General features: G+C 49.2%; 8 protein-coding genes across 8 annotated transcripts; 4 read left to right on the top strand and 4 right to left on the bottom strand.

Moving 5' to 3' along the window:
- Window positions 1-437: 437 nt before the first annotated feature.
- Window positions 438-2750, top strand: M431DRAFT_488296 (hypothetical protein; the record flags this gene model as incomplete). The annotated part of the gene is made up of 1 exon (XM_024916547.1): window positions 438-2750. One exon carries the CDS (start codon window positions 438-440, stop codon window positions 2748-2750), a length of 2313 nt encoding a protein of 770 aa, XP_024767436.1.
- Window positions 2751-3297: 547 nt separating this feature from the next.
- M431DRAFT_514208 (hypothetical protein) lies at window positions 3298-5052 on the top strand. Its single transcript, XM_024920177.1, has 2 exons — window positions 3298-3516; window positions 3594-5052. Exons 1-2 carry the CDS (start codon window positions 3467-3469, stop codon window positions 4885-4887), a joined length of 1344 nt encoding a protein of 447 aa, XP_024767435.1. The 5' UTR covers window positions 3298-3466; the 3' UTR covers window positions 4888-5052.
- Window positions 5053-5076: 24 nt separating this feature from the next.
- M431DRAFT_156879 (hypothetical protein) lies at window positions 5077-6743 on the bottom strand. The gene is made up of 2 exons (XM_024912959.1): window positions 6070-6743; window positions 5077-6013 (listed from the first exon to the last, which is right to left on the bottom strand). Exons 1-2 carry the CDS (start codon window positions 6590-6592, stop codon window positions 5199-5201), a joined length of 1338 nt encoding a protein of 445 aa, XP_024767434.1. The 5' UTR covers window positions 6593-6743; the 3' UTR covers window positions 5077-5198.
- Window positions 6744-7067: 324 nt separating this feature from the next.
- On the top strand, window positions 7068-8626 carry M431DRAFT_101596 (hypothetical protein; the record flags this gene model as incomplete). Its single annotated transcript, XM_024911328.1, has 5 exons — window positions 7068-7121; window positions 7198-7253; window positions 7309-7514; window positions 7568-8395; window positions 8448-8626. 5 exons carry the CDS (start codon window positions 7068-7070, stop codon window positions 8624-8626), a joined length of 1323 nt encoding a protein of 440 aa, XP_024767433.1.
- A 153-nt stretch (window positions 8627-8779) lies between these two features.
- M431DRAFT_514204 (hypothetical protein) lies at window positions 8780-10470 on the bottom strand. Its single transcript, XM_024920176.1, has 2 exons — window positions 9894-10470; window positions 8780-9752 (listed from the first exon to the last, which is right to left on the bottom strand). The coding sequence occupies exons 1-2, from the start codon at window positions 10377-10379 to the stop codon at window positions 8832-8834; spliced, it is 1407 nt and encodes a 468-aa protein (XP_024767432.1). The 5' UTR covers window positions 10380-10470; the 3' UTR covers window positions 8780-8831.
- A 306-nt stretch (window positions 10471-10776) lies between these two features.
- Window positions 10777-12827, bottom strand: M431DRAFT_514200 (glycoside hydrolase family 125 protein). Its single transcript, XM_024920175.1, has 3 exons — window positions 12566-12827; window positions 11304-12511; window positions 10777-11241 (listed from the first exon to the last, which is right to left on the bottom strand). The coding sequence occupies exons 1-3, from the start codon at window positions 12700-12702 to the stop codon at window positions 10964-10966; spliced, it is 1623 nt and encodes a 540-aa protein (XP_024767431.1). The 5' UTR covers window positions 12703-12827; the 3' UTR covers window positions 10777-10963.
- A 258-nt stretch (window positions 12828-13085) lies between these two features.
- On the bottom strand, window positions 13086-14990 carry M431DRAFT_514198 (hypothetical protein). Its single transcript, XM_024920174.1, has 2 exons — window positions 14524-14990; window positions 13086-14434 (listed from the first exon to the last, which is right to left on the bottom strand). The coding sequence occupies exons 1-2, from the start codon at window positions 14939-14941 to the stop codon at window positions 13344-13346; spliced, it is 1509 nt and encodes a 502-aa protein (XP_024767430.1). The 5' UTR covers window positions 14942-14990; the 3' UTR covers window positions 13086-13343.
- A 204-nt stretch (window positions 14991-15194) lies between these two features.
- On the top strand, window positions 15195-16484 carry M431DRAFT_514197 (hypothetical protein). The gene has a single exon (XM_024920173.1). It carries the CDS (start codon window positions 15254-15256, stop codon window positions 16214-16216), a length of 963 nt encoding a protein of 320 aa, XP_024767429.1. The 5' UTR covers window positions 15195-15253; the 3' UTR covers window positions 16217-16484.
- The last annotated feature ends 82 nt before the right edge of the window (window positions 16485-16566 follow it).

Genomic DNA, 16566 nt, shown 5'->3' with positions numbered 1-16566 from the left:
GGAAGGAGAGTAGGAAGAAGAAGTAGTAGAAGTTATGGGTTGAAGTATAGAGCTGCTGCTACCAAGGTCGCGAATGCTTGTACAGAAAACGGTACTTGGTACTTCCTCTATGCGCTCTGCAGCTTACTACTAGGTAGGTAGTACCTAGTATTATGCAGATATCGAAGCTAAACGGAGACCCGTCACCCCGGTACAGAAATGTGGAGCAATTCCAATAGTAGAAGTCGGGGCTTTGGATATCATGAGCACCGACCGTGGCATTTGATACGTAAGTGACATCTCTCAACGCATATGCGCCAGCTCGCTTCGCAAGAGGAATATGCAGAGCCGTATTGCGACATCCGACGTTTGCGATCCCACTTCAGCCTCTGATTCCGCATGAATTCTCTACCAGTGTCTGAATTATCTCAGCGGAACCACCGCACCAAGTCGCCTTCATGCCGCGGCCTCAAGATGAATCGTCTACGGAACCGATTCAAGCGTTGCCCGCTGCGGCTTCCGCTGGAAAGTTCTCTTATATGAGACATTCGACTTCGACCATCGAGCCGTTCCCAACTTCACCTTCCGATTCAACACTTGTTTATCGAAGATCGACTGCCGCCTCCCTATACGCCTCTACGCTGTCGCCACCAGGCTCAAGATCTATGTCACCGGCAGGGCGAGGATCTCCTTCACGAGTTCTCTCAGGCACTGTTTTTGATATTGGCCAAAACCGTGGGCTACCGGAAAATGTCGGGGATGACCCAGGCGAACCATTGAACTTAATTCTAAGGTCGTTTGTGCCTCATGTGGCTGTCTATGCCTCACGGGACACGGAGGCTTTAATAGGCGAGAAAGGGTTTCAACATGGACTGTGGGAGCTATTGCGCCCGTTTGGTGAGAATATCCAGGGCAAGGTCAATATTAGGGACAGCAACGGCGTTGGACGAATAGTTGAGGATTTTTCTATACGATTTACACGATTCGGCGGAAACATAGAGCGCCCAGATGCCCTGTCGACGGGATCTCAGCAAACACAGGCGCCTCGGAGTCAGAATGGAGCACAAGAGAAAACTGCCGGAAACCGGTCGGCCTTGAACGATATTGAGGCTGTTGTTGAGCGTCATCTCTCGTATGCAGAGGAATCATTCCTCGGAATGCCACATCAGAGTATCATGACTAAAAATGGCTCTGATTCTGAGACGGCTTCTCCGTACTATGCTTTATATTTACGACGACTCTTGTCGGGACTACCGATCTCGGCACACGAAACGTTTGCTCATCCTGTTGCTTGCATCATAGCTATTAGCTCCCGCAATGCAACCCCAATCGAAGAACTGCGGCGACTCTATACTGAAACCAGCCAAGGCGAGAAGAAATTGCCCTCATGGGTAGATGGAGACTATTTGAGGTACTATGTTCTGGTTCACGACGAAGAGAACGACGATATCGCAAGGTCCATGGCGTTGTTTGAGCAGATGAAACGACATCTAGGGCTTCATTGTCATTTATTACGGCTACGATGTAGTCAGAGTGTGGAAACCGATGATGACAGCATCCCTCTTCCCCGAAGTGATTGGATGTCTGCTGCCGAAGAGTTGGCAGAAATCCGCCGAAGTGAAAATGACGAAGACTTCGAGGATCCGTCGCGGTACATATTTGAGTCCGATGCGACTGCTATACGCACGTTTATCCGCGAAATGGTAATGCAATCCATTATCCCCACAATGGAGCGGCACGCCACTATTTGGAACGACCAAGTAGCCTCTAAACGCAAGGGAATAACGGGAAGGTTTATGAGTTTATCAAAGAGATGGACAGGGTTTGGCAGTAATTCACGATCTTCCTCCAGCGGCACCAGCACCAGCAAAGACGGCTACGACCCCTCTGGATTCTACAGGGCTGATACATCAGAAGCCATCATGCGAAAGCTAGCTGATTTTGCCTTCATGCTGCGCGACTGGAGATTGGCTCATTCCACATACGACCTGCTGCGATCCGACTTTAGTGAATCCAAAGCCTGGAAATACCACGCCGCGACTAATGAAATGGCAGCTCTTAGTCTTCTTTTAATGCCACAGCAGTTGACCTCTAAGAGCCGCGCGGAGACTGTGGACCAAATGCTAGAGTCGGCATTCTACTCATATAACACACGGTGCAGCTCTCCATACGGGGCGACAAGAACTTTGATCTTGGCTCAAGAGCTCCTGCGGCTAAGGGGAGGATCAAGTATTGATGATGCCGCACGATGGTGTACCCGTCTACTTGAATCAAAGATTCTAGGCAATATCGGTGATGCGCTACTCAAGGAGCGATTGGCAATCTGCTATGCCTCCAAGCAGGGCGTTGGCAGCTGGAGCTGGGGAAGCCGACGGCGGAAATCGGCTGCTTGGAGCGTTTTTGCAGCTAGAGCTTGGGCCCAACAGTCCAAGCATATCCCTGCCCAACGATGTCTCAACGAAGCCAAGAGAATGTACGAAACGTTACCTCATGGCCATGGCATATCACAGTTCGCCATCGCTCGGGAGACCATGGACTCGCTGCAACACGAACTAACGGAGAAGTTGGAGTTCCCGGCTGGGCACGATAGGGGTATAGCGGAAGATGCCATTGATGATGGTATAGATGAGGAAAGCGAGGCATTAACAGATATGCGCTCGAGGAGAGCAAGCAATCTGGCCCGAGACCGGACTTTGGAGACGGCACCCCTACACAATGAGGAAATGAGCAAAGATACCAATGAAGAAATAGATAAAGAGGGCTTTGAATAGGACAATGGGAATGGATTGGTTATGAAGGGAGATCAAATGAATTAGCCACAAGCGTTGAAGGGTGTGAGCGGTTGGAAGTGTTTTGTCTTTGTCTACCCTTGGCAACTAGCTGGTGTGGTAATGGCCGGCGACTAATGAGGCGATTCACTTAGCGATCCTGTATCTATAGGTTCAGCGTGTAGATGAATGGAAGGCAGGCCTTTCGTTGGGTCTATGAATACTTGGACGATGTGAATAATGCATAATCACAGGTGGTTTACATTATAGGCTGTTATTTGATGCAAGCCGTGGTGATTTATGTGCTTTACGGACAGCTATGAGCGTACATACAATGTGTAAGCCGTCATAGAATACAGTAACAGAAATGTTATGGAAAATAAAGTCATCAAAGAAAGATATCAGTCGATGGTGTTGATATAATTGAAGATTGAACGCCAGTAGTAACATCGCTGGGCCTTGAAATCACATGCTCCCAAATCATCGGGCACTAAATCCAGGCGCCTTATTAGCGGCATCTCTCCCACCTCTCCCACTAACAATCCCGGAACCGTCATCACGTCAAATCAACCCCCGTCAACAACCTTATCTTGGTCGCGAGACGCCAAAAGTGAAACTCCTCTGCCAATGTCACCATAATTGAGCAGAGATATACTCGAGATATAATTCTGAAGTTTGAAGCAACATAATAGCCGTCGCCGTTCGCGTTGGGAATCGAAATGGGCGAGCTTTCCGATTACCTCGTCCAGAACGACCCCAACTTTCGCAAGTAAGCAGACACCCATTGTGATTTCATTGCACATTTGTCCCATATTGGTGATACACGACACTAACATGATCTGTTAGGGCTCGACTTCCTGCTCTGTACTCCGATTTCCGATCGCAAAAGACGCTGAATCCGGATGGCTACCAAGCAAACGTCTCTGCTTGGCTGCTGGCCCTGGCGCGGTTAGCATCTGATGGGCTATTGTCCCGCCAGGGTTCCAAATCCAGCGCCCTCGTATTTGATCTTGACGAATCGCTACGACGGTCGCTAGACAGCAAGCAGTTTGGCCAGCCCTTGGCGCTGGGTACTGTGATAAACGAAGCACTGGCGCAGAAGGATCTGATTCCGCTGCAGAGCTTCTTACAATCGAATCAGAGCATATATCAACAGAGCTGGTCGCAGGTGCCGTGGAATGTGATGGGATGGGCCCTACGTCAGCTAGGAGTTACCGATCCCTCTCGAGGTGAAGACAAGATATCCAAGGGCAACTATGTTGTCATGAAGAATGTGGAAACGGCCAGCCGGGAGCTGGGGGAGAGGATTGCTGAAAAAGCACCAAGATACGACCGAGTCTTCACAAAAGGCCAGTTCCAGGAATTATTTACATCAGTTCTGGCTATGGAGCAGCGGCTATCCGAGACCGACACCGACGTATTGTTGAAGTTCCTATCTCGAGACAAAGATATGATTGAATACGACGGCCACACTGTCCGCATCAGAGGAAGTGGTGAAGCAAGGGGGATTACGGAGGAAGATTCCTCTATCGCATCTATAAAGGAGCTGGCAAGCAACTTGGAACATCAGATCGATCTTCTTAATGGGCGGATTGATGAGCTCGATCAAGAGGCAAGGAATGCCGTCCTGCGCAAAAACCGTGTCGCCGCCTTGGCAGCACTCAAGTCGAAAAAGCGAGCCGAATCTTCCTTATCCACACGATACGCAACTCTCCATCAGCTAGAAGAAGTTGCGTCCAAACTGCAGCAGGCTTCCGACCAGGTCCAGTTGGTAAAGGTCATGGAATCGTCTGCTAATGCGCTAGAGAGCCTGAACACCCAGATTGGTAGTGCGGACAAGGTTGAAAACACCAGGGACCGTCTCAGAGACCAAATGAGCGCAACAGACGAAATCACGGCCATATTGGCTGAGCCCACGGGCATGATTGTGGATGAAGAAGAGATAGACGAGGAACTTGAGGCCATGGAGAGAGAGCAAAAGAAGGAAGAAGAAGAGAAGGAGCGCGGCAAGGAGGAGGCCAAAGAAGCTTCCAAGGCTATGAAAGATTTGGACGAGCTTCCATCGGTTCCATCTGAGAGAATAGGGGCCGAATCGCCGACTAGAGCAACGGGCATTGGCAGGCTAACGCTGGATGGTTGAGGACAAGAAAGGCAGAATGGATGAGGATAATTAATATTCGGGACATTTCGTGGGTTGACAGTATCCTGATTATGTTTGCTGAGCATGAGCATTGGGCGTATTAGTTGATATATACATATCATAATGGGATAACAGCGTGGTCAATTAAATGTTTGTTTCAGTCACAGTATTTGAGAAAGTCTTGTCAATCTCGTGAAATAGCAACCTCTTGTAGGGAAGCTGCGCTATGATGTTTCATTATATTCATCATGTCCAGCTGGCTATGCTCAAGTCAAATGTACAAATTAGTTATTAACAGAATATGTATATGTTTAGTATCTTTCTGCTTCCGCTATACTCCTTGTATTCGACGCATCTGCTAGTGGTGTCGGGTTTATCGGCTGTTGTGAAACATCTAGAGATATGGGATAAACCTGAGAAGAAGACAACAACTCCACGTTTGGCGCAATTCTGGATCCTTCTTCTTCTTGCCGAGCCGATGTGTCACCACCAGGTGGTTGAGAAGATGAAATGACCATCAGATCTGGAGGTTGATTTACTGAACTCTGTGCCTGATCGCCAGTTACTTGTTCAGCCTCTTCCGTCTTCTTCTTCGCTTCCAATCGACTTTTGCGAGCACTCGCAATCAGATCTTTGAAAGAAGTATCATGCTTAGCTGCCCAAGCCGCCCCATCAAATTCCTTGTCTTTTATTACCGCCGCAGTTTGGATCGCCCGCCCTGTGGTTGGCGCTCGGCCGCCCTGGGTCCGCTCCCAGCCTTCCAAATCATGTAGTAACTCTGAACGCTTCTTCGGGATAGCAGCATCGCAGTTTGCGTTCCATAATGTCAGCCACTCTTTATGGCGCTTTTCCAGGAGAATGCGGGGCCCTTGGTTAGAGATGCCCAAGTCCGCCATTTTCTTTTTCAGTGCTTGTTCTTTCAACATGGAATAGTTGAGGGGAGGTAGCCTTTCTAGCGTCTTTTGCTGTCTCCGATGAGACTGTCCAAAGGAAAACGTAGTGTCGGAGTTGGCAGTATTATTTGAATTGTTTGCTGCTGATGGACCGGGACAGGATTCTAAATGTCCAAACACCTGCCACTCTTTCATCTTTTTGTTGCAAGAGGGGCAGGGAACGAGGCCACTCGCTATGCGCATCGTCAGCAGGATGGTTGAGTAATTGTATTTGTGTTTCTAGACTTACGAGCTTCCGGTACATATTCTTCGTCATCGTCGTCGTTATTTGAATCAGGGACAATCTGATCTTCAACTTCCTGAACCGGGATAGCTGTCACTGACTGTTCCCCTCTGCTTTTGTTCAGTCTAGCCGATGTGCGCAATCGCTTTGGTTCGTGAGGCTCGTGTGCATCGGATGAAATCTCAACAGCTTTCCGTTTTGGTGATTGACTCCTATTTCCCTGATTCCGCGCAAGATTCAGCGCAATCGTCCGCACCTTGGAAAATGCTTCTACTGTTTCTTCCATCGACCAGTTGCTTCGAAGCTTAAGCTCCTGTTCTGTCGCACGGCACATTGGACATTTGCCGTCGTTAGAGAGGGCTCTCCGTATGCAGAGCGAGCAGAAAGTGTGCGAACATGATGTGATCATGGGTGTCTTGTAAAAATCTTTGCATACTTGGCAGCGCAGGGCGGCTTCCACGGCTGCGAAGCCAGACAACGGCGTCGAAAGCCAGTCGGTCGAATCTGGAACATCGTCGGAGGAGGCCATCCAGGCGAGCAATTCCTGACTGATTATCCAAAAGCGTAATGCGGTTTCTCTTTGTTAGGTATGTTTAATCAAACACGATTGGCTGCAAGAGTGGCGACAGATTATTCTCAAACGTGGAGCAGCGGTGCTGAACAGAGAAAAAAGGCTGACGGTTAACGACCAGGATACAAAACTGGTCCAGAATGCGCCAGCATCGCGACTGACGCGTTGTTGGGGCAAGAAATTTATGGTTAGATGAATATATACAGACTAGATGTATATTAAATCTACCGTAGAGACAGTCCCTCAAGGTCATCTACCTGCCTTAAAGCGGTATATATGCATCAAAGCGATTAATAGCTATTGGTAGGCACGTGAGTTCGTGTTAAGTGCTGAACGCGTGGGGACCAAATCAGAGGCAAGCTTGATATCAGGTCGAGACTGTGAGCTTGCATATGCCATCATACAGAGTCTTCGGACAGACAGACAAACAATCATGGATGATGCCAAAAAATACCTTTCAGACCGACTCTTGAGTGAGGAGGTGCCGGTATGTACAATTACATCTGTCAATTGCTGCAAAACCTGCTGAGATTTACTAATCTAAGAATCGGTGCTTGGTGTAGGTGACATATCGCCTGCTGAGCAGGGTGCTCAACATTCGGGTCAATGTTGCTAAACAGTAATTCGACTTCCCACCCAATTCTTAGTTAACTGGGTTCTAATATTCAAACTAGAAAGCTCTATGAATTTCACCAGAGTCAGAATGCTTCCAAAGCGAATTCGATCCACGCTACCTACTTAATCTATGGCTCCAAAACGGAGCACAAGCAGCCAGAGACTGGCGACACTGATATGGACAACTCCGTACCAGAGCCCGAGCCTCTTTCTGACTATGCGCCTACCAAAACAGTGACAATAGTGGCTGAGGAGAATCTTAAAGGTCCGAATTATGATAATACATGACGTTGGCAGTCATGCTAACAGTTCAAATAGATGCGCTGGCTGAATATGAAGAAGTCACTTCTTTCCACATCTACAGTCTAGCTCCCTTTCCCCAAAGGGATCTGGCTCTACTATCCGATGTGTCAAAGTCACTATCTGAATATAGGAAGATTGAGGATGCAGCAAAAACGTTGGACACTTATGGAATAATTGCCAATCCTCAAGCACGCAGAAAAGATCGAAAGGGACGCCCACCCATTCCAGCCCCGGCCCCGAGTACTTCCGCGCCCAAGAATGTCAAGCAAGAGGCACCGCCGACTCTCTCAAAGCCCAGCCAACCAGAAAAAGTCAAGCAAGAGGTCAAAGAAGTCTCATCTGCAGAGGCTACCCCGTCATCCAGCGCTGGGAAGAAGCCTCCTGCGACTCTAAAGCGAGGTGCCTCTGGAGGTATCATGCAGTCCTTTGCCAAGGCAGCAGCGAAACCTCCCAAGCCGAAGCCCGAGCCTAAACCCAAGGAAGAAGACACCAGTATGGCCCTATCTGATGATGGCGAAGCCGACGACGAGGATCTCCCTACTTCGAAGTCCATCGATCTGGAGGCCCTGAAAAGGACAAGAAAACAACGTGAAGAGGAGCTTATGCGCATGATGGAGGATGCTGATGACGATATAAAGGAGGCTAAGAAGGAAGACGAGCAATCAGACGAAGAAATGGAAGAGGCCTCTGAGGCGGAGCCTGAGCCCGAGCCCGAACCAGAGCAGCAATCTAAAGAGGAAAAGGAGCCTGCAGAGGTGATATCAAATTCTGGTGATGGCCGCCGGAGAGGCAAACGACGGGTTATGAAGAAGAAGCGCATATTGGATGACCAAGGATATATGGGTAAGGGTTTTTGGACATGTTTGCGCTGAAAATTTGCTAATTCCACATATAGTAACCATCCAGGAGGCTGCGTGGGAGTCTTTCTCAGAAGATGAAGCTCCCCCACCAGCAGCCACGAAGCCGACGCCTGCATCAACTCCCGCCGCTTCATCCACTCAGAAATCAAAGAAGGCAGCACCTGGGAAGAGCGCAAGTCAAGGCAGCATCATGTCATTCTTTGCTAAGAAATAGTAGCATATCGGCACCACTTTAGACAAGCATATTAGAAGAGATAGAGCTCTTTGTTTATTTTATTTTTCATTGACGCATGATGATCTGTTTTTGAGGAAGCAGCTATCCAACATTCCAGCGACTCTTAAAATGTGTCTATACGGGTATAGAGTTGAAGTGACCTTTTTCATTGTATCTTACTTGCTTGAATTCTTAAATGTCGAGTCTACACCCAGCTGCTCACTGGGCGATCACTATCCTTGACCTCAGCTGCCATCTTCTCATAATGAGCCAGGTTGCCTTGCATCCTTTTAATCAAGAGCCCAAGCCTCCTGACGCCGTCAACAAGAGCCTCTTCCGGCTCCCAGGAGAAACACAGTCTAATATTCTGATCAAACTTTGCCCCTTGTTCGTCTCCGCGAACCGCAAACATATCTCCTCTCCCAATGATGATGTTCTCTTCTTTCACAGCCGCATCCGAGACAAGCACCCCTGGCGGCCCCTGAGTCAACGTAAGCCACACAAAGTAGCCACCGTAAATACTCTCGCCAGAGACGCTTGATTCACGCCCTACAGCACCAAGCGGCTCCAGATGCTCTTTAACGGCATCCATCATGATCTTGTGTCGCCTCTGCAATTCCGGTCGAGTCTTGGTCTCAATGAAGCTTTCCAACTCGCCAGTTCGAAGCAGATCAGCCAGCATCGCAGCACAGAGCTGACTGGGCGCACCGCCAGACATGGAGGATCCCGTCTTGGACAGTCCCAGAACAAAAGCCGGCGTGCCCTCAGCCCATCCCGTCCGAACACCCGGTCCAGCAATCTTACTAAAGGATCCGTTGCTCACCGTGTGCCCAAAGCCCTGAGAATCATTCTCCGCCCTGCCCAGCGACATATCGATGTCGCATAGCCGCGGCAGCCTCATTTCCGGGGGCCGCTGGGGATCCACGGCTCCGTCGAGGGGCCACTGCAGAAAATCGTAGACGTCGTCGCTGATGACGAGGGCGTCATACTTGCGGGCAAGTTTGACAAGACTCTCGCGGCGTCGGACAGACATTGTCTTGCCGGAAGGGTTCGAGCATGTGGGCACCGCGTAGATGACATGACGATAGAGCTTCCTAAACGGACCGGGATTCTTGAATGGCTTTGGCTATTCCAAGAGGAAAAGGGGGGAGAAGAAAAGTCTCAGCTCTACCGTAAGATTTGCACATCGGAATGGCCCGAGCAGTATGGAACAGCAATGCGTGCTCATACAAGGCAATGATGGTGGGAAGGGTGCACTTTAACTTACCTCTGCCTGAGACTCGATCCTCTCCTTACTCTCCAATGCCTTTATTCTCCTCTCCAGTTCCTCAATATCAATCCCCTCATCATCCTCCGGCACAGCCCTCAACCTCCCAGCAAACCCCGAATCCTCAAAAATCGTAGCCGCCAAATGATAACACGGAGCAACCATCCACACAGCCCTCGTATAATGCGGATCCGTGAAGCTTTGCAAAACACAAGCTAGATTCTGACTCGCTCCGCCCGTGATGCAGATGCGGTTCGCATCGGGCTCAACCCCATAATGCCTGCCAAGCCACTGCGCCAATCTCTCCCTCAGCGGCTGGTATCCTTCGTCAGGAGCATATTGCAGAATCGGCACGCTCTCGACGGGATCTGCCAGCACGCGCTGACAGGCTGCTGACAGGAGGTCTGCGGGGAGCAGGTGAGGCGAGGGCCATCCGCGCAGGAGATTGATTTGCTGCTTCTTTGCTAAAGGAATTGGGCTGGCCATTTTCGCGGCTGTTGTTGCGAATGTGTGTCTTGGAGTTGGCAGTCTGGGTGAGAGTGGCGCTTTGAATTGTGTTAGTGGAGAGAGTCCGAGCCGCGGGTTGCGCAGTGATGGCATAGCTGGGCTCAGTGTGAGTGAGTGCTAAGCTTGTTGAAGAAACGATTGATGATGAGACTCACAGGTTAACAAAGGGCCTCTACACGCCCTATTGGCCGTTTAAGAGCTATTTACGACGAGAGATTAACAGTTATGAGGCGCAAGAGGAGGTTGGAGTGAGGAGTTTTGAGGTGAGCAGGTAGTACAAAGTGTGGGGTGAGATGAGAGGCTTGCTTTTACACGTCTCATTCGAAGCCAAGCCAAATTCATAGGAGAGGATTGAGTGAAGCTCAAGCATGCATGTGGAACTGAATATTAATAGTTACACTAAAGACTCTATTTCCGGTGAATTTTTATTACACCATGAAAGCAATCAGTCGTGGTCTCAGCATTTATCCCAAGCATCTCTTAGTCGCGAGTCGGCACTTCATGTAGCTTTCAACATTGGATAGTACCGTATCAAATTCATTCACTTGTTTATATACACTTCTTCACATCTCATACGGCGCCGCTCCCGGTCCAAACACCAAGTGCGGCTTCCTCTTTGCCAAATCCAAAATTGTCACGGCAAAAACTCCATTCGCCCAAGCAAACCAGCTCCGCGTATACTGGTTCACGTAATTGACATCGACACTCTCGTGAATCAGACCACGCGGAGATGCCTTTAACACCATGTCGATACACTCCTTAATCTCTTTGTCGTCATTTGACGTTTGCGCCTGAAGCAGCAGACTCATGGGCCAGGCGTTCTTCAAGCCAATATGCGGTCCTAAAAAGTGAAAACAGTCAGCCATTTTCTCATTTTGCTGGCCACTAGTGTGTAAAACATACCTCCGATTCCTTGGAACCCTCTGCCCTTCAAGTAATACGGGTTGCCTTGTTTATCCAGTATCATCTTCCTCGTATTCTGATACACCGGGTCATCTACGTCGCAGAAGCCCATTACTGGGAGCGCAAGAAGGGAAGGATAATTTGCATCGTCCATCAAGATGGAAGAGCCATATCCGTCAACCTCGTAAGCGAACACGTCGCCGTATTTCTTGTGCTTGACGACACCATGCTCCAGCACTCCTGCTCGCAACTTCTCGCTCCATTTACCAAGCTTAGTGGCCAGAGCCTTGTTGCCCGCAGCTTGCAGCATCTTGGCAGCCCGACCAAGCTCCACAGACATCATGGCATTCGCTGGGATGAAGAATCCTAGGATGGTGGCGTCATCACTTGGTCTGAATGCCGATCGAACCAGCCCCGTTCCACTATTCAGGGGGTTTCCGACGCCCTGAAGATTGAGTGTCTCGGTGCCAGCATTCGTCCACCGCTGGAAGGTATAGGTATTTCTATCATACTGGCCTGTTTCCGGGTGAAACGTCGGCTCTGATTGCTGCTTCAGCACCAACAACAGAGTGTCGACGGCAAGAAGCCACCGCTTGTTCACAAAGTCAGTGGCTCCCGTGGCCTCGTAAAAGTCGTTTGCCAAAGCCAGGAAGTGCGCCAGAGAATCGAGCTCGTACTTGCACTCGAACACAACACTCGGCTCGTATGCCGGGTGCACTATATCATCCTGGCCGTTGGCAGAGACGGACAATTCGCTGATGGGCGGCGGCTGGAAGGCATTGCAGTACGGCGACTGAATGACATACTCGGATTGCGTATTGATGGCTCCGACGATCAGGTCGAAGATGGCTGGATCTTTCTTGGCCAGGCCCTGGTAGGGACGCAACTGGTTTGTCGAATCTCGCAGCCACTCTGCAATGATATCGCCGGTAATGATAAAGGACTGCGGTCCTTCCCATGCGCCATCGTCCAATCGACGCCCATCAACCGGGACAAACCCCGTGTTCTTGCCACCCTTGGTGTGGAATTTGACGGTTGTGTCCGTTGTCGAGGGAAAGGTATTCTCAAATAGACGTGCCAGATCAGGGTCCTTGATCCTCGACGTCACCTCTTCGATGACTCTCTCGATCTCGTCTGAGTGAAACGTCCGACACTGCGGGCTGGGACGCTGGTAAGGCAAGGCGAGCGGGCCAGAGCTAAAGGGACGACTGTGCTTGTCAGATGCTGAGTACCGTCACTATTACTATGGAGGGCCAACAAACTGGGGATACGATGCGTAAAGCGCATAGTCGGGACATGCATCGGCATAGTTGAATGGGATTTGCGAATCGCCTCGACCGAAGACGGGCGTCACTGCGCCGATGCCCAGCAATGCAGCCGCCAATAGCGAAAGAGACATACTGGCTATTGGAGGGGTTTGGGAGGAGAGTCAAGGCGACGTTCCTCCCTGGGAATCAGGGATTAGAGGAGCCAGAAATAATCAATGTCAATTGAGTTGTGATGAATTGGAACACAAAAGTTCAGGGTATGGCGGCATTATGGTAGCAAAAAAGCATCCATGTGGCAATTCGGGCCCTGCATGCACTACAATCCCCCACTACGGAGTGCTGCATCCGGAGCTACTAAAGAAAGTCTGGAGCTGTTTAGAGCTGCCCCCAGCTAGCTACAATCGGCACTAACACTGCTACAGTACGTCATACCTCAACGTTAATGCCATCTGAAAGCTACCGAATAATAAATGCAGAGCACGTAGCAGATCATGTGTGAATATGATGGTCCAGAAAAAGGATGGAATGGTAGTGTTTTCTTTTTCTTTTTGCTTCACTAAATGCTATGGAATTATGTACACATTGGTCCATCCTACGTCCGGGTATCACCAACCAATTAATCGTACATCGTAATTATTAACCAAAAGAGAATGAAGCAAGAGAAGGAGTTCCATTGAGCTTTCACGGGAAAAGGTCCTCAACCAAACAAATTAATAATAACAGCACGCTTGATCCAAATTCCAACAATTCCAATGAGCCTCCAGAACTCGCATCACCAACCCCACGTACGGCTCGATGCTGTAAATACTGGTGGCTTCCACTGAATCTTGAGAGGATCGAGAACCCTTTTCCGTTTCAACTTTTGCTTTTCCCGCTGCTCAATCAACCTCTCCGGAATCACGATCTTGTGATCACTCTTATGATACACTTGCATCTTCATGGCCTGTAGCGTGTGCTCCACGTCCTGTGTGGTCATCGCCAGCGCCGTCGAGATTGCTTCAATCGTCACTTTCTCATCCCGTTCATTGTAGCCAAGCAGTAGGTCGAGAATATTCTCAGACCAGTATTGACGATAGCTGAGAAGGCCAAGATCGGATAAAGGCTTCTCTGGGGAGCCCAGTTTGCCTTCAATCTTGGACAGCTCATATGAAAATTGAATCAAGAGACGGCCATAGCCCTTCCGCTGGTATTGTGGAAGTGTCAGAATACAAGCCACGTTGTATGCATCTGCACTTTCCTTTTCCTTGGAAAAGTATCCTACAATATGGCATCCCTTGTCTGTCCGCATCGTCATGACATAGAATAGAAAGGGGTCCACGTCGTAGTAGAGCGTCTTGTGGTCCAGGAACATCTTGGATAAAAGACAAAGGTTACGACACCAAGTCCGCTGCCGCCGTCCATCAATCTCAAAGAACGAGACGTAGTCATCTCGATAGATCTCATTGCCCGGCGGATGCTGCAGCGTACACTTCTTTCGGTGTCGGGTGAAGGCGAATTCATCGCCATAGTAGCTAAGGCAGAATTCGCAGATATATATAACGTCCTCGAGCGCAAAAATCTCGGGGTACGGCGAAAAGTACCATGGAAACAGGTCGTTCTTCCCAAACTGAACTTTTGAGATGTTTCGTATTCGCGATATTTCGGCCGGGTTTTGTGTCATCGATCCCGAAGTCCTCAGTTTCTCAATTTCCTCCTCTCGACTAAAGCCATGTTCATCTTTCTTTCCTTCGTCTTCCTTCTCATCGGCAAGCAGGTCATCTCCTGCGCCTGGTGTTGCGCTCGCCTCAAAACTGACGCCCGCTTGCGACTCTGCCTCTGGTCCAACCGATGAAGATTTTCGCTGCCCCTGCGTTTCGACAAATTCTGTGCGCATGGTTCATGTGGTTAGCAACTTCAACTGCTATCTGAAAACGCCAAATCATTGATAGATGGGGGCTGGAGCCAAGACTTACCCGTCCATGGATGTGGTGTAGTGGCCTCGCTGTTTACTGATTGCTCGCGTTTGCCTGGCCGCTTCTGCGCTTTCTTCGAAACTTGCGACTTCTTGGGCTGATTTGATGGGACTTTTTTTGTTTTCGAGTCTTTGGGCTTGTCTTTCTCGGGATTCGGCCATTCCACTTCCTGAGTGAAATCAATCCGCGCAACCGGAACCCATTCATCCAAACGCTTGTTGAAGTTGTCAAAGTTGCAGTAATAGTGCTTCCCCGACTTTGTTTCCTTTATGCTAAGGATTTCAGCTCGTCGCGGCTGGCCATCTTTCTCGACCCAGGCAATGCAGCCTGTCTTCAGTGTCTCGGGGGTCGCTTTGCCCTTTTGGCGGGGTGTATCGGAGCCTACGGATGGCTCGCCATGGGGAGTGCCGCCACCCATGATGGAAAGGCTGGAGTGGTTGGTAAATGGATGGATGGAAGAAGGTTGTAGAAATTCAAGATTGCGATTTAGAAGGTGGCAGAATATGGCGATTTCCCAGCTGCATCACATGTCTCTAGCGTCGGATTATCCCTTATCGGAAGGCGGTGAAAATAGAGCGCCCCATTATAAGCATTCAATCTGGTTTGAAGAATATTATAGCTTTGTTAATAAAACTCAAGGTTCATCAACATTTCTATATAAACTGACATGTGATGCGCCTCATGGACAGATGCTTTTATGAAAAGATTTTTTAGGCCGCTGTTTGCAAGGATGGCCGAGCTTTCTTCTAACTGGAAAAAACTTCAAGCTCAATTAACAGCTGAGGCAGCCTCCAAGCCTTCAACAAAACGAAAGGCTGAAGAGCAGCTACAATCCTCACTGCGGAAAAAGTCGTTTGAAACATCCAAGAGCAAAGCCCCTAAACCGCTAAATCGAAAAGATAAGCCGCCTGTTCGTAGAATGGGCGGTGTCCAAAGCTCGGCAGCGATAGAAAAACCGAAGCAAACTCCATCACCATCCTTGGCGATTTGGGCTGAAGATCATGGGGTCTCTGCGGAGGATTTGGCAGAGGCGTATGGCCTAGGTGTCAAAGGAAATTCTCTGATGTTTGCCTCTACGAAAGACAAGGTGAATCACGGTCTTACCAGTGGACTCGAGATTGGAAAGTATGTCGCTATCGACTGCGAGATGGTAGGCGTTGGTCCCGGCGGACATGAATCAGCGCTGGCACGCATCAGCATCGTCGACTTCCATGGACGGCAAGTGTATGATTCATACGTCAAGCCGAAAGAGCGCGTCACCAACTGGAGAACAGCCGTCAGTGGAATCTCTCAAAAAGAAATGAGATTTGCAAGAGACTTTGACGAGGTCCAGAAAGAAGTCAGCGACATTTTGCAAGACAGAATTCTCATTGGCCATGATATCAAGCATGACTTGGATGCCCTCAAACTCAGCCACTCTCTCAAGAATATACGCGATACCGCCAAATATCCGGCGTTCAAAAAATATGGCCACGGCAGGAAACCCGCACTGAAGATCCTCGCCAAGGAAATTCTCGGCATCGAAATCCAAAGTGGACCGCACTCTAGTACTGAAGATGCCAGAGCTACTATGCTTCTGTTTCGGAAGCACAAATCCGGTTTTGACATGGATCATGTCAACCGATTTGCTCCAAAGCAACCAACAAATACCGGCGCATCTCGTCTTAAAAAGAAGACTAAGAAGAAGTCATGATACAACATCAAGTTTGCATATGTCCTGAATACTTGAATACCCTCCTCTGTCGTATCAGGGGTGCATTTCTGAATAGCGTAGATCGGATATCTTTCTCAAAACTCCCCCAAGGAGTTTGATCTCTGGAGTCTGGGCGTTGGCGTGATGGCTTCCAACCCTTTCTACTTTTTCGATAATATATGAGCTCTATGAACTTAGAATACTACCCGGGCCAAATAATCCAGCGAAATGTTATGATGCATACGCTAATTCCAAATAACTTTGCACACGATCAAACTAAGTAGCAACATGACCTCGTCTCATCGTCCCTCGTATTGCACTCCATATAGTCCTGAAATGCCATCTTATAA

This window comes from Trichoderma harzianum, assembly GCF_003025095.1.
Source record: "Trichoderma harzianum CBS 226.95 unplaced genomic scaffold M431scaffold_34, whole genome shotgun sequence".
NCBI lineage: Eukaryota > Fungi > Ascomycota > Sordariomycetes > Hypocreales > Hypocreaceae > Trichoderma > Trichoderma harzianum.
Note: the sequence above shows the minus strand (reverse complement) of the source record. Positions and strands in the feature narration are given on the sequence as shown.

Excerpts from the sequence above, each read along its gene's own strand:
- M431DRAFT_514208 (XM_024920177.1), top strand. The coding sequence starts at position 3,467 with ATGGGCGAGCTTTCCGATTACCTCGTCCAGAACGACCCCAACTTTCGC. Across the intron at positions 3,517-3,593 it reads AACGACCCCAACTTTCGCAA|GGCTCGACTTCCTGCTCTGT; the intron begins GTAAGCAGACAC and ends ATGATCTGTTAG.
- M431DRAFT_156879 (XM_024912959.1), bottom strand. The coding sequence starts at position 6,592 with ATGGCCTCCTCCGACGATGTTCCAGATTCGACCGACTGGCTTTCGACG. Across the intron at positions 6,014-6,069 it reads AGAATATGTACCGGAAGCTC|CGAGTGGCCTCGTTCCCTGC; the intron begins GTAAGTCTAGAA and ends CGATGCGCATAG.
- M431DRAFT_514204 (XM_024920176.1), bottom strand. The coding sequence starts at position 10,379 with ATGGCCAGCCCAATTCCTTTAGCAAAGAAGCAGCAAATCAATCTCCTG. Across the intron at positions 9,753-9,893 it reads GGATCGAGTCTCAGGCAGAG|CCAAAGCCATTCAAGAATCC; the intron begins GTAAGTTAAAGT and ends CTCTTGGAATAG.
- M431DRAFT_514200 (XM_024920175.1), bottom strand. The coding sequence starts at position 12,702 with ATGTCTCTTTCGCTATTGGCGGCTGCATTGCTGGGCATCGGCGCAGTG. Across the intron at positions 12,512-12,565 it reads CTTTACGCATCGTATCCCCA|TCGTCCCTTTAGCTCTGGCC; the intron begins GTTTGTTGGCCC and ends TGACAAGCACAG. Across the intron at positions 11,242-11,303 it reads AGGGTTCCAAGGAATCGGAG|GACCGCATATTGGCTTGAAG; the intron begins GTATGTTTTACA and ends TTCACTTTTTAG.
- M431DRAFT_514198 (XM_024920174.1), bottom strand. The coding sequence starts at position 14,941 with ATGGGTGGCGGCACTCCCCATGGCGAGCCATCCGTAGGCTCCGATACA. Across the intron at positions 14,435-14,523 it reads TACACCACATCCATGGACGG|AATTTGTCGAAACGCAGGGG; the intron begins GTAAGTCTTGGC and ends CCATGCGCACAG.
- M431DRAFT_514197 (XM_024920173.1), top strand. The coding sequence starts at position 15,254 with ATGGCCGAGCTTTCTTCTAACTGGAAAAAACTTCAAGCTCAATTAACA.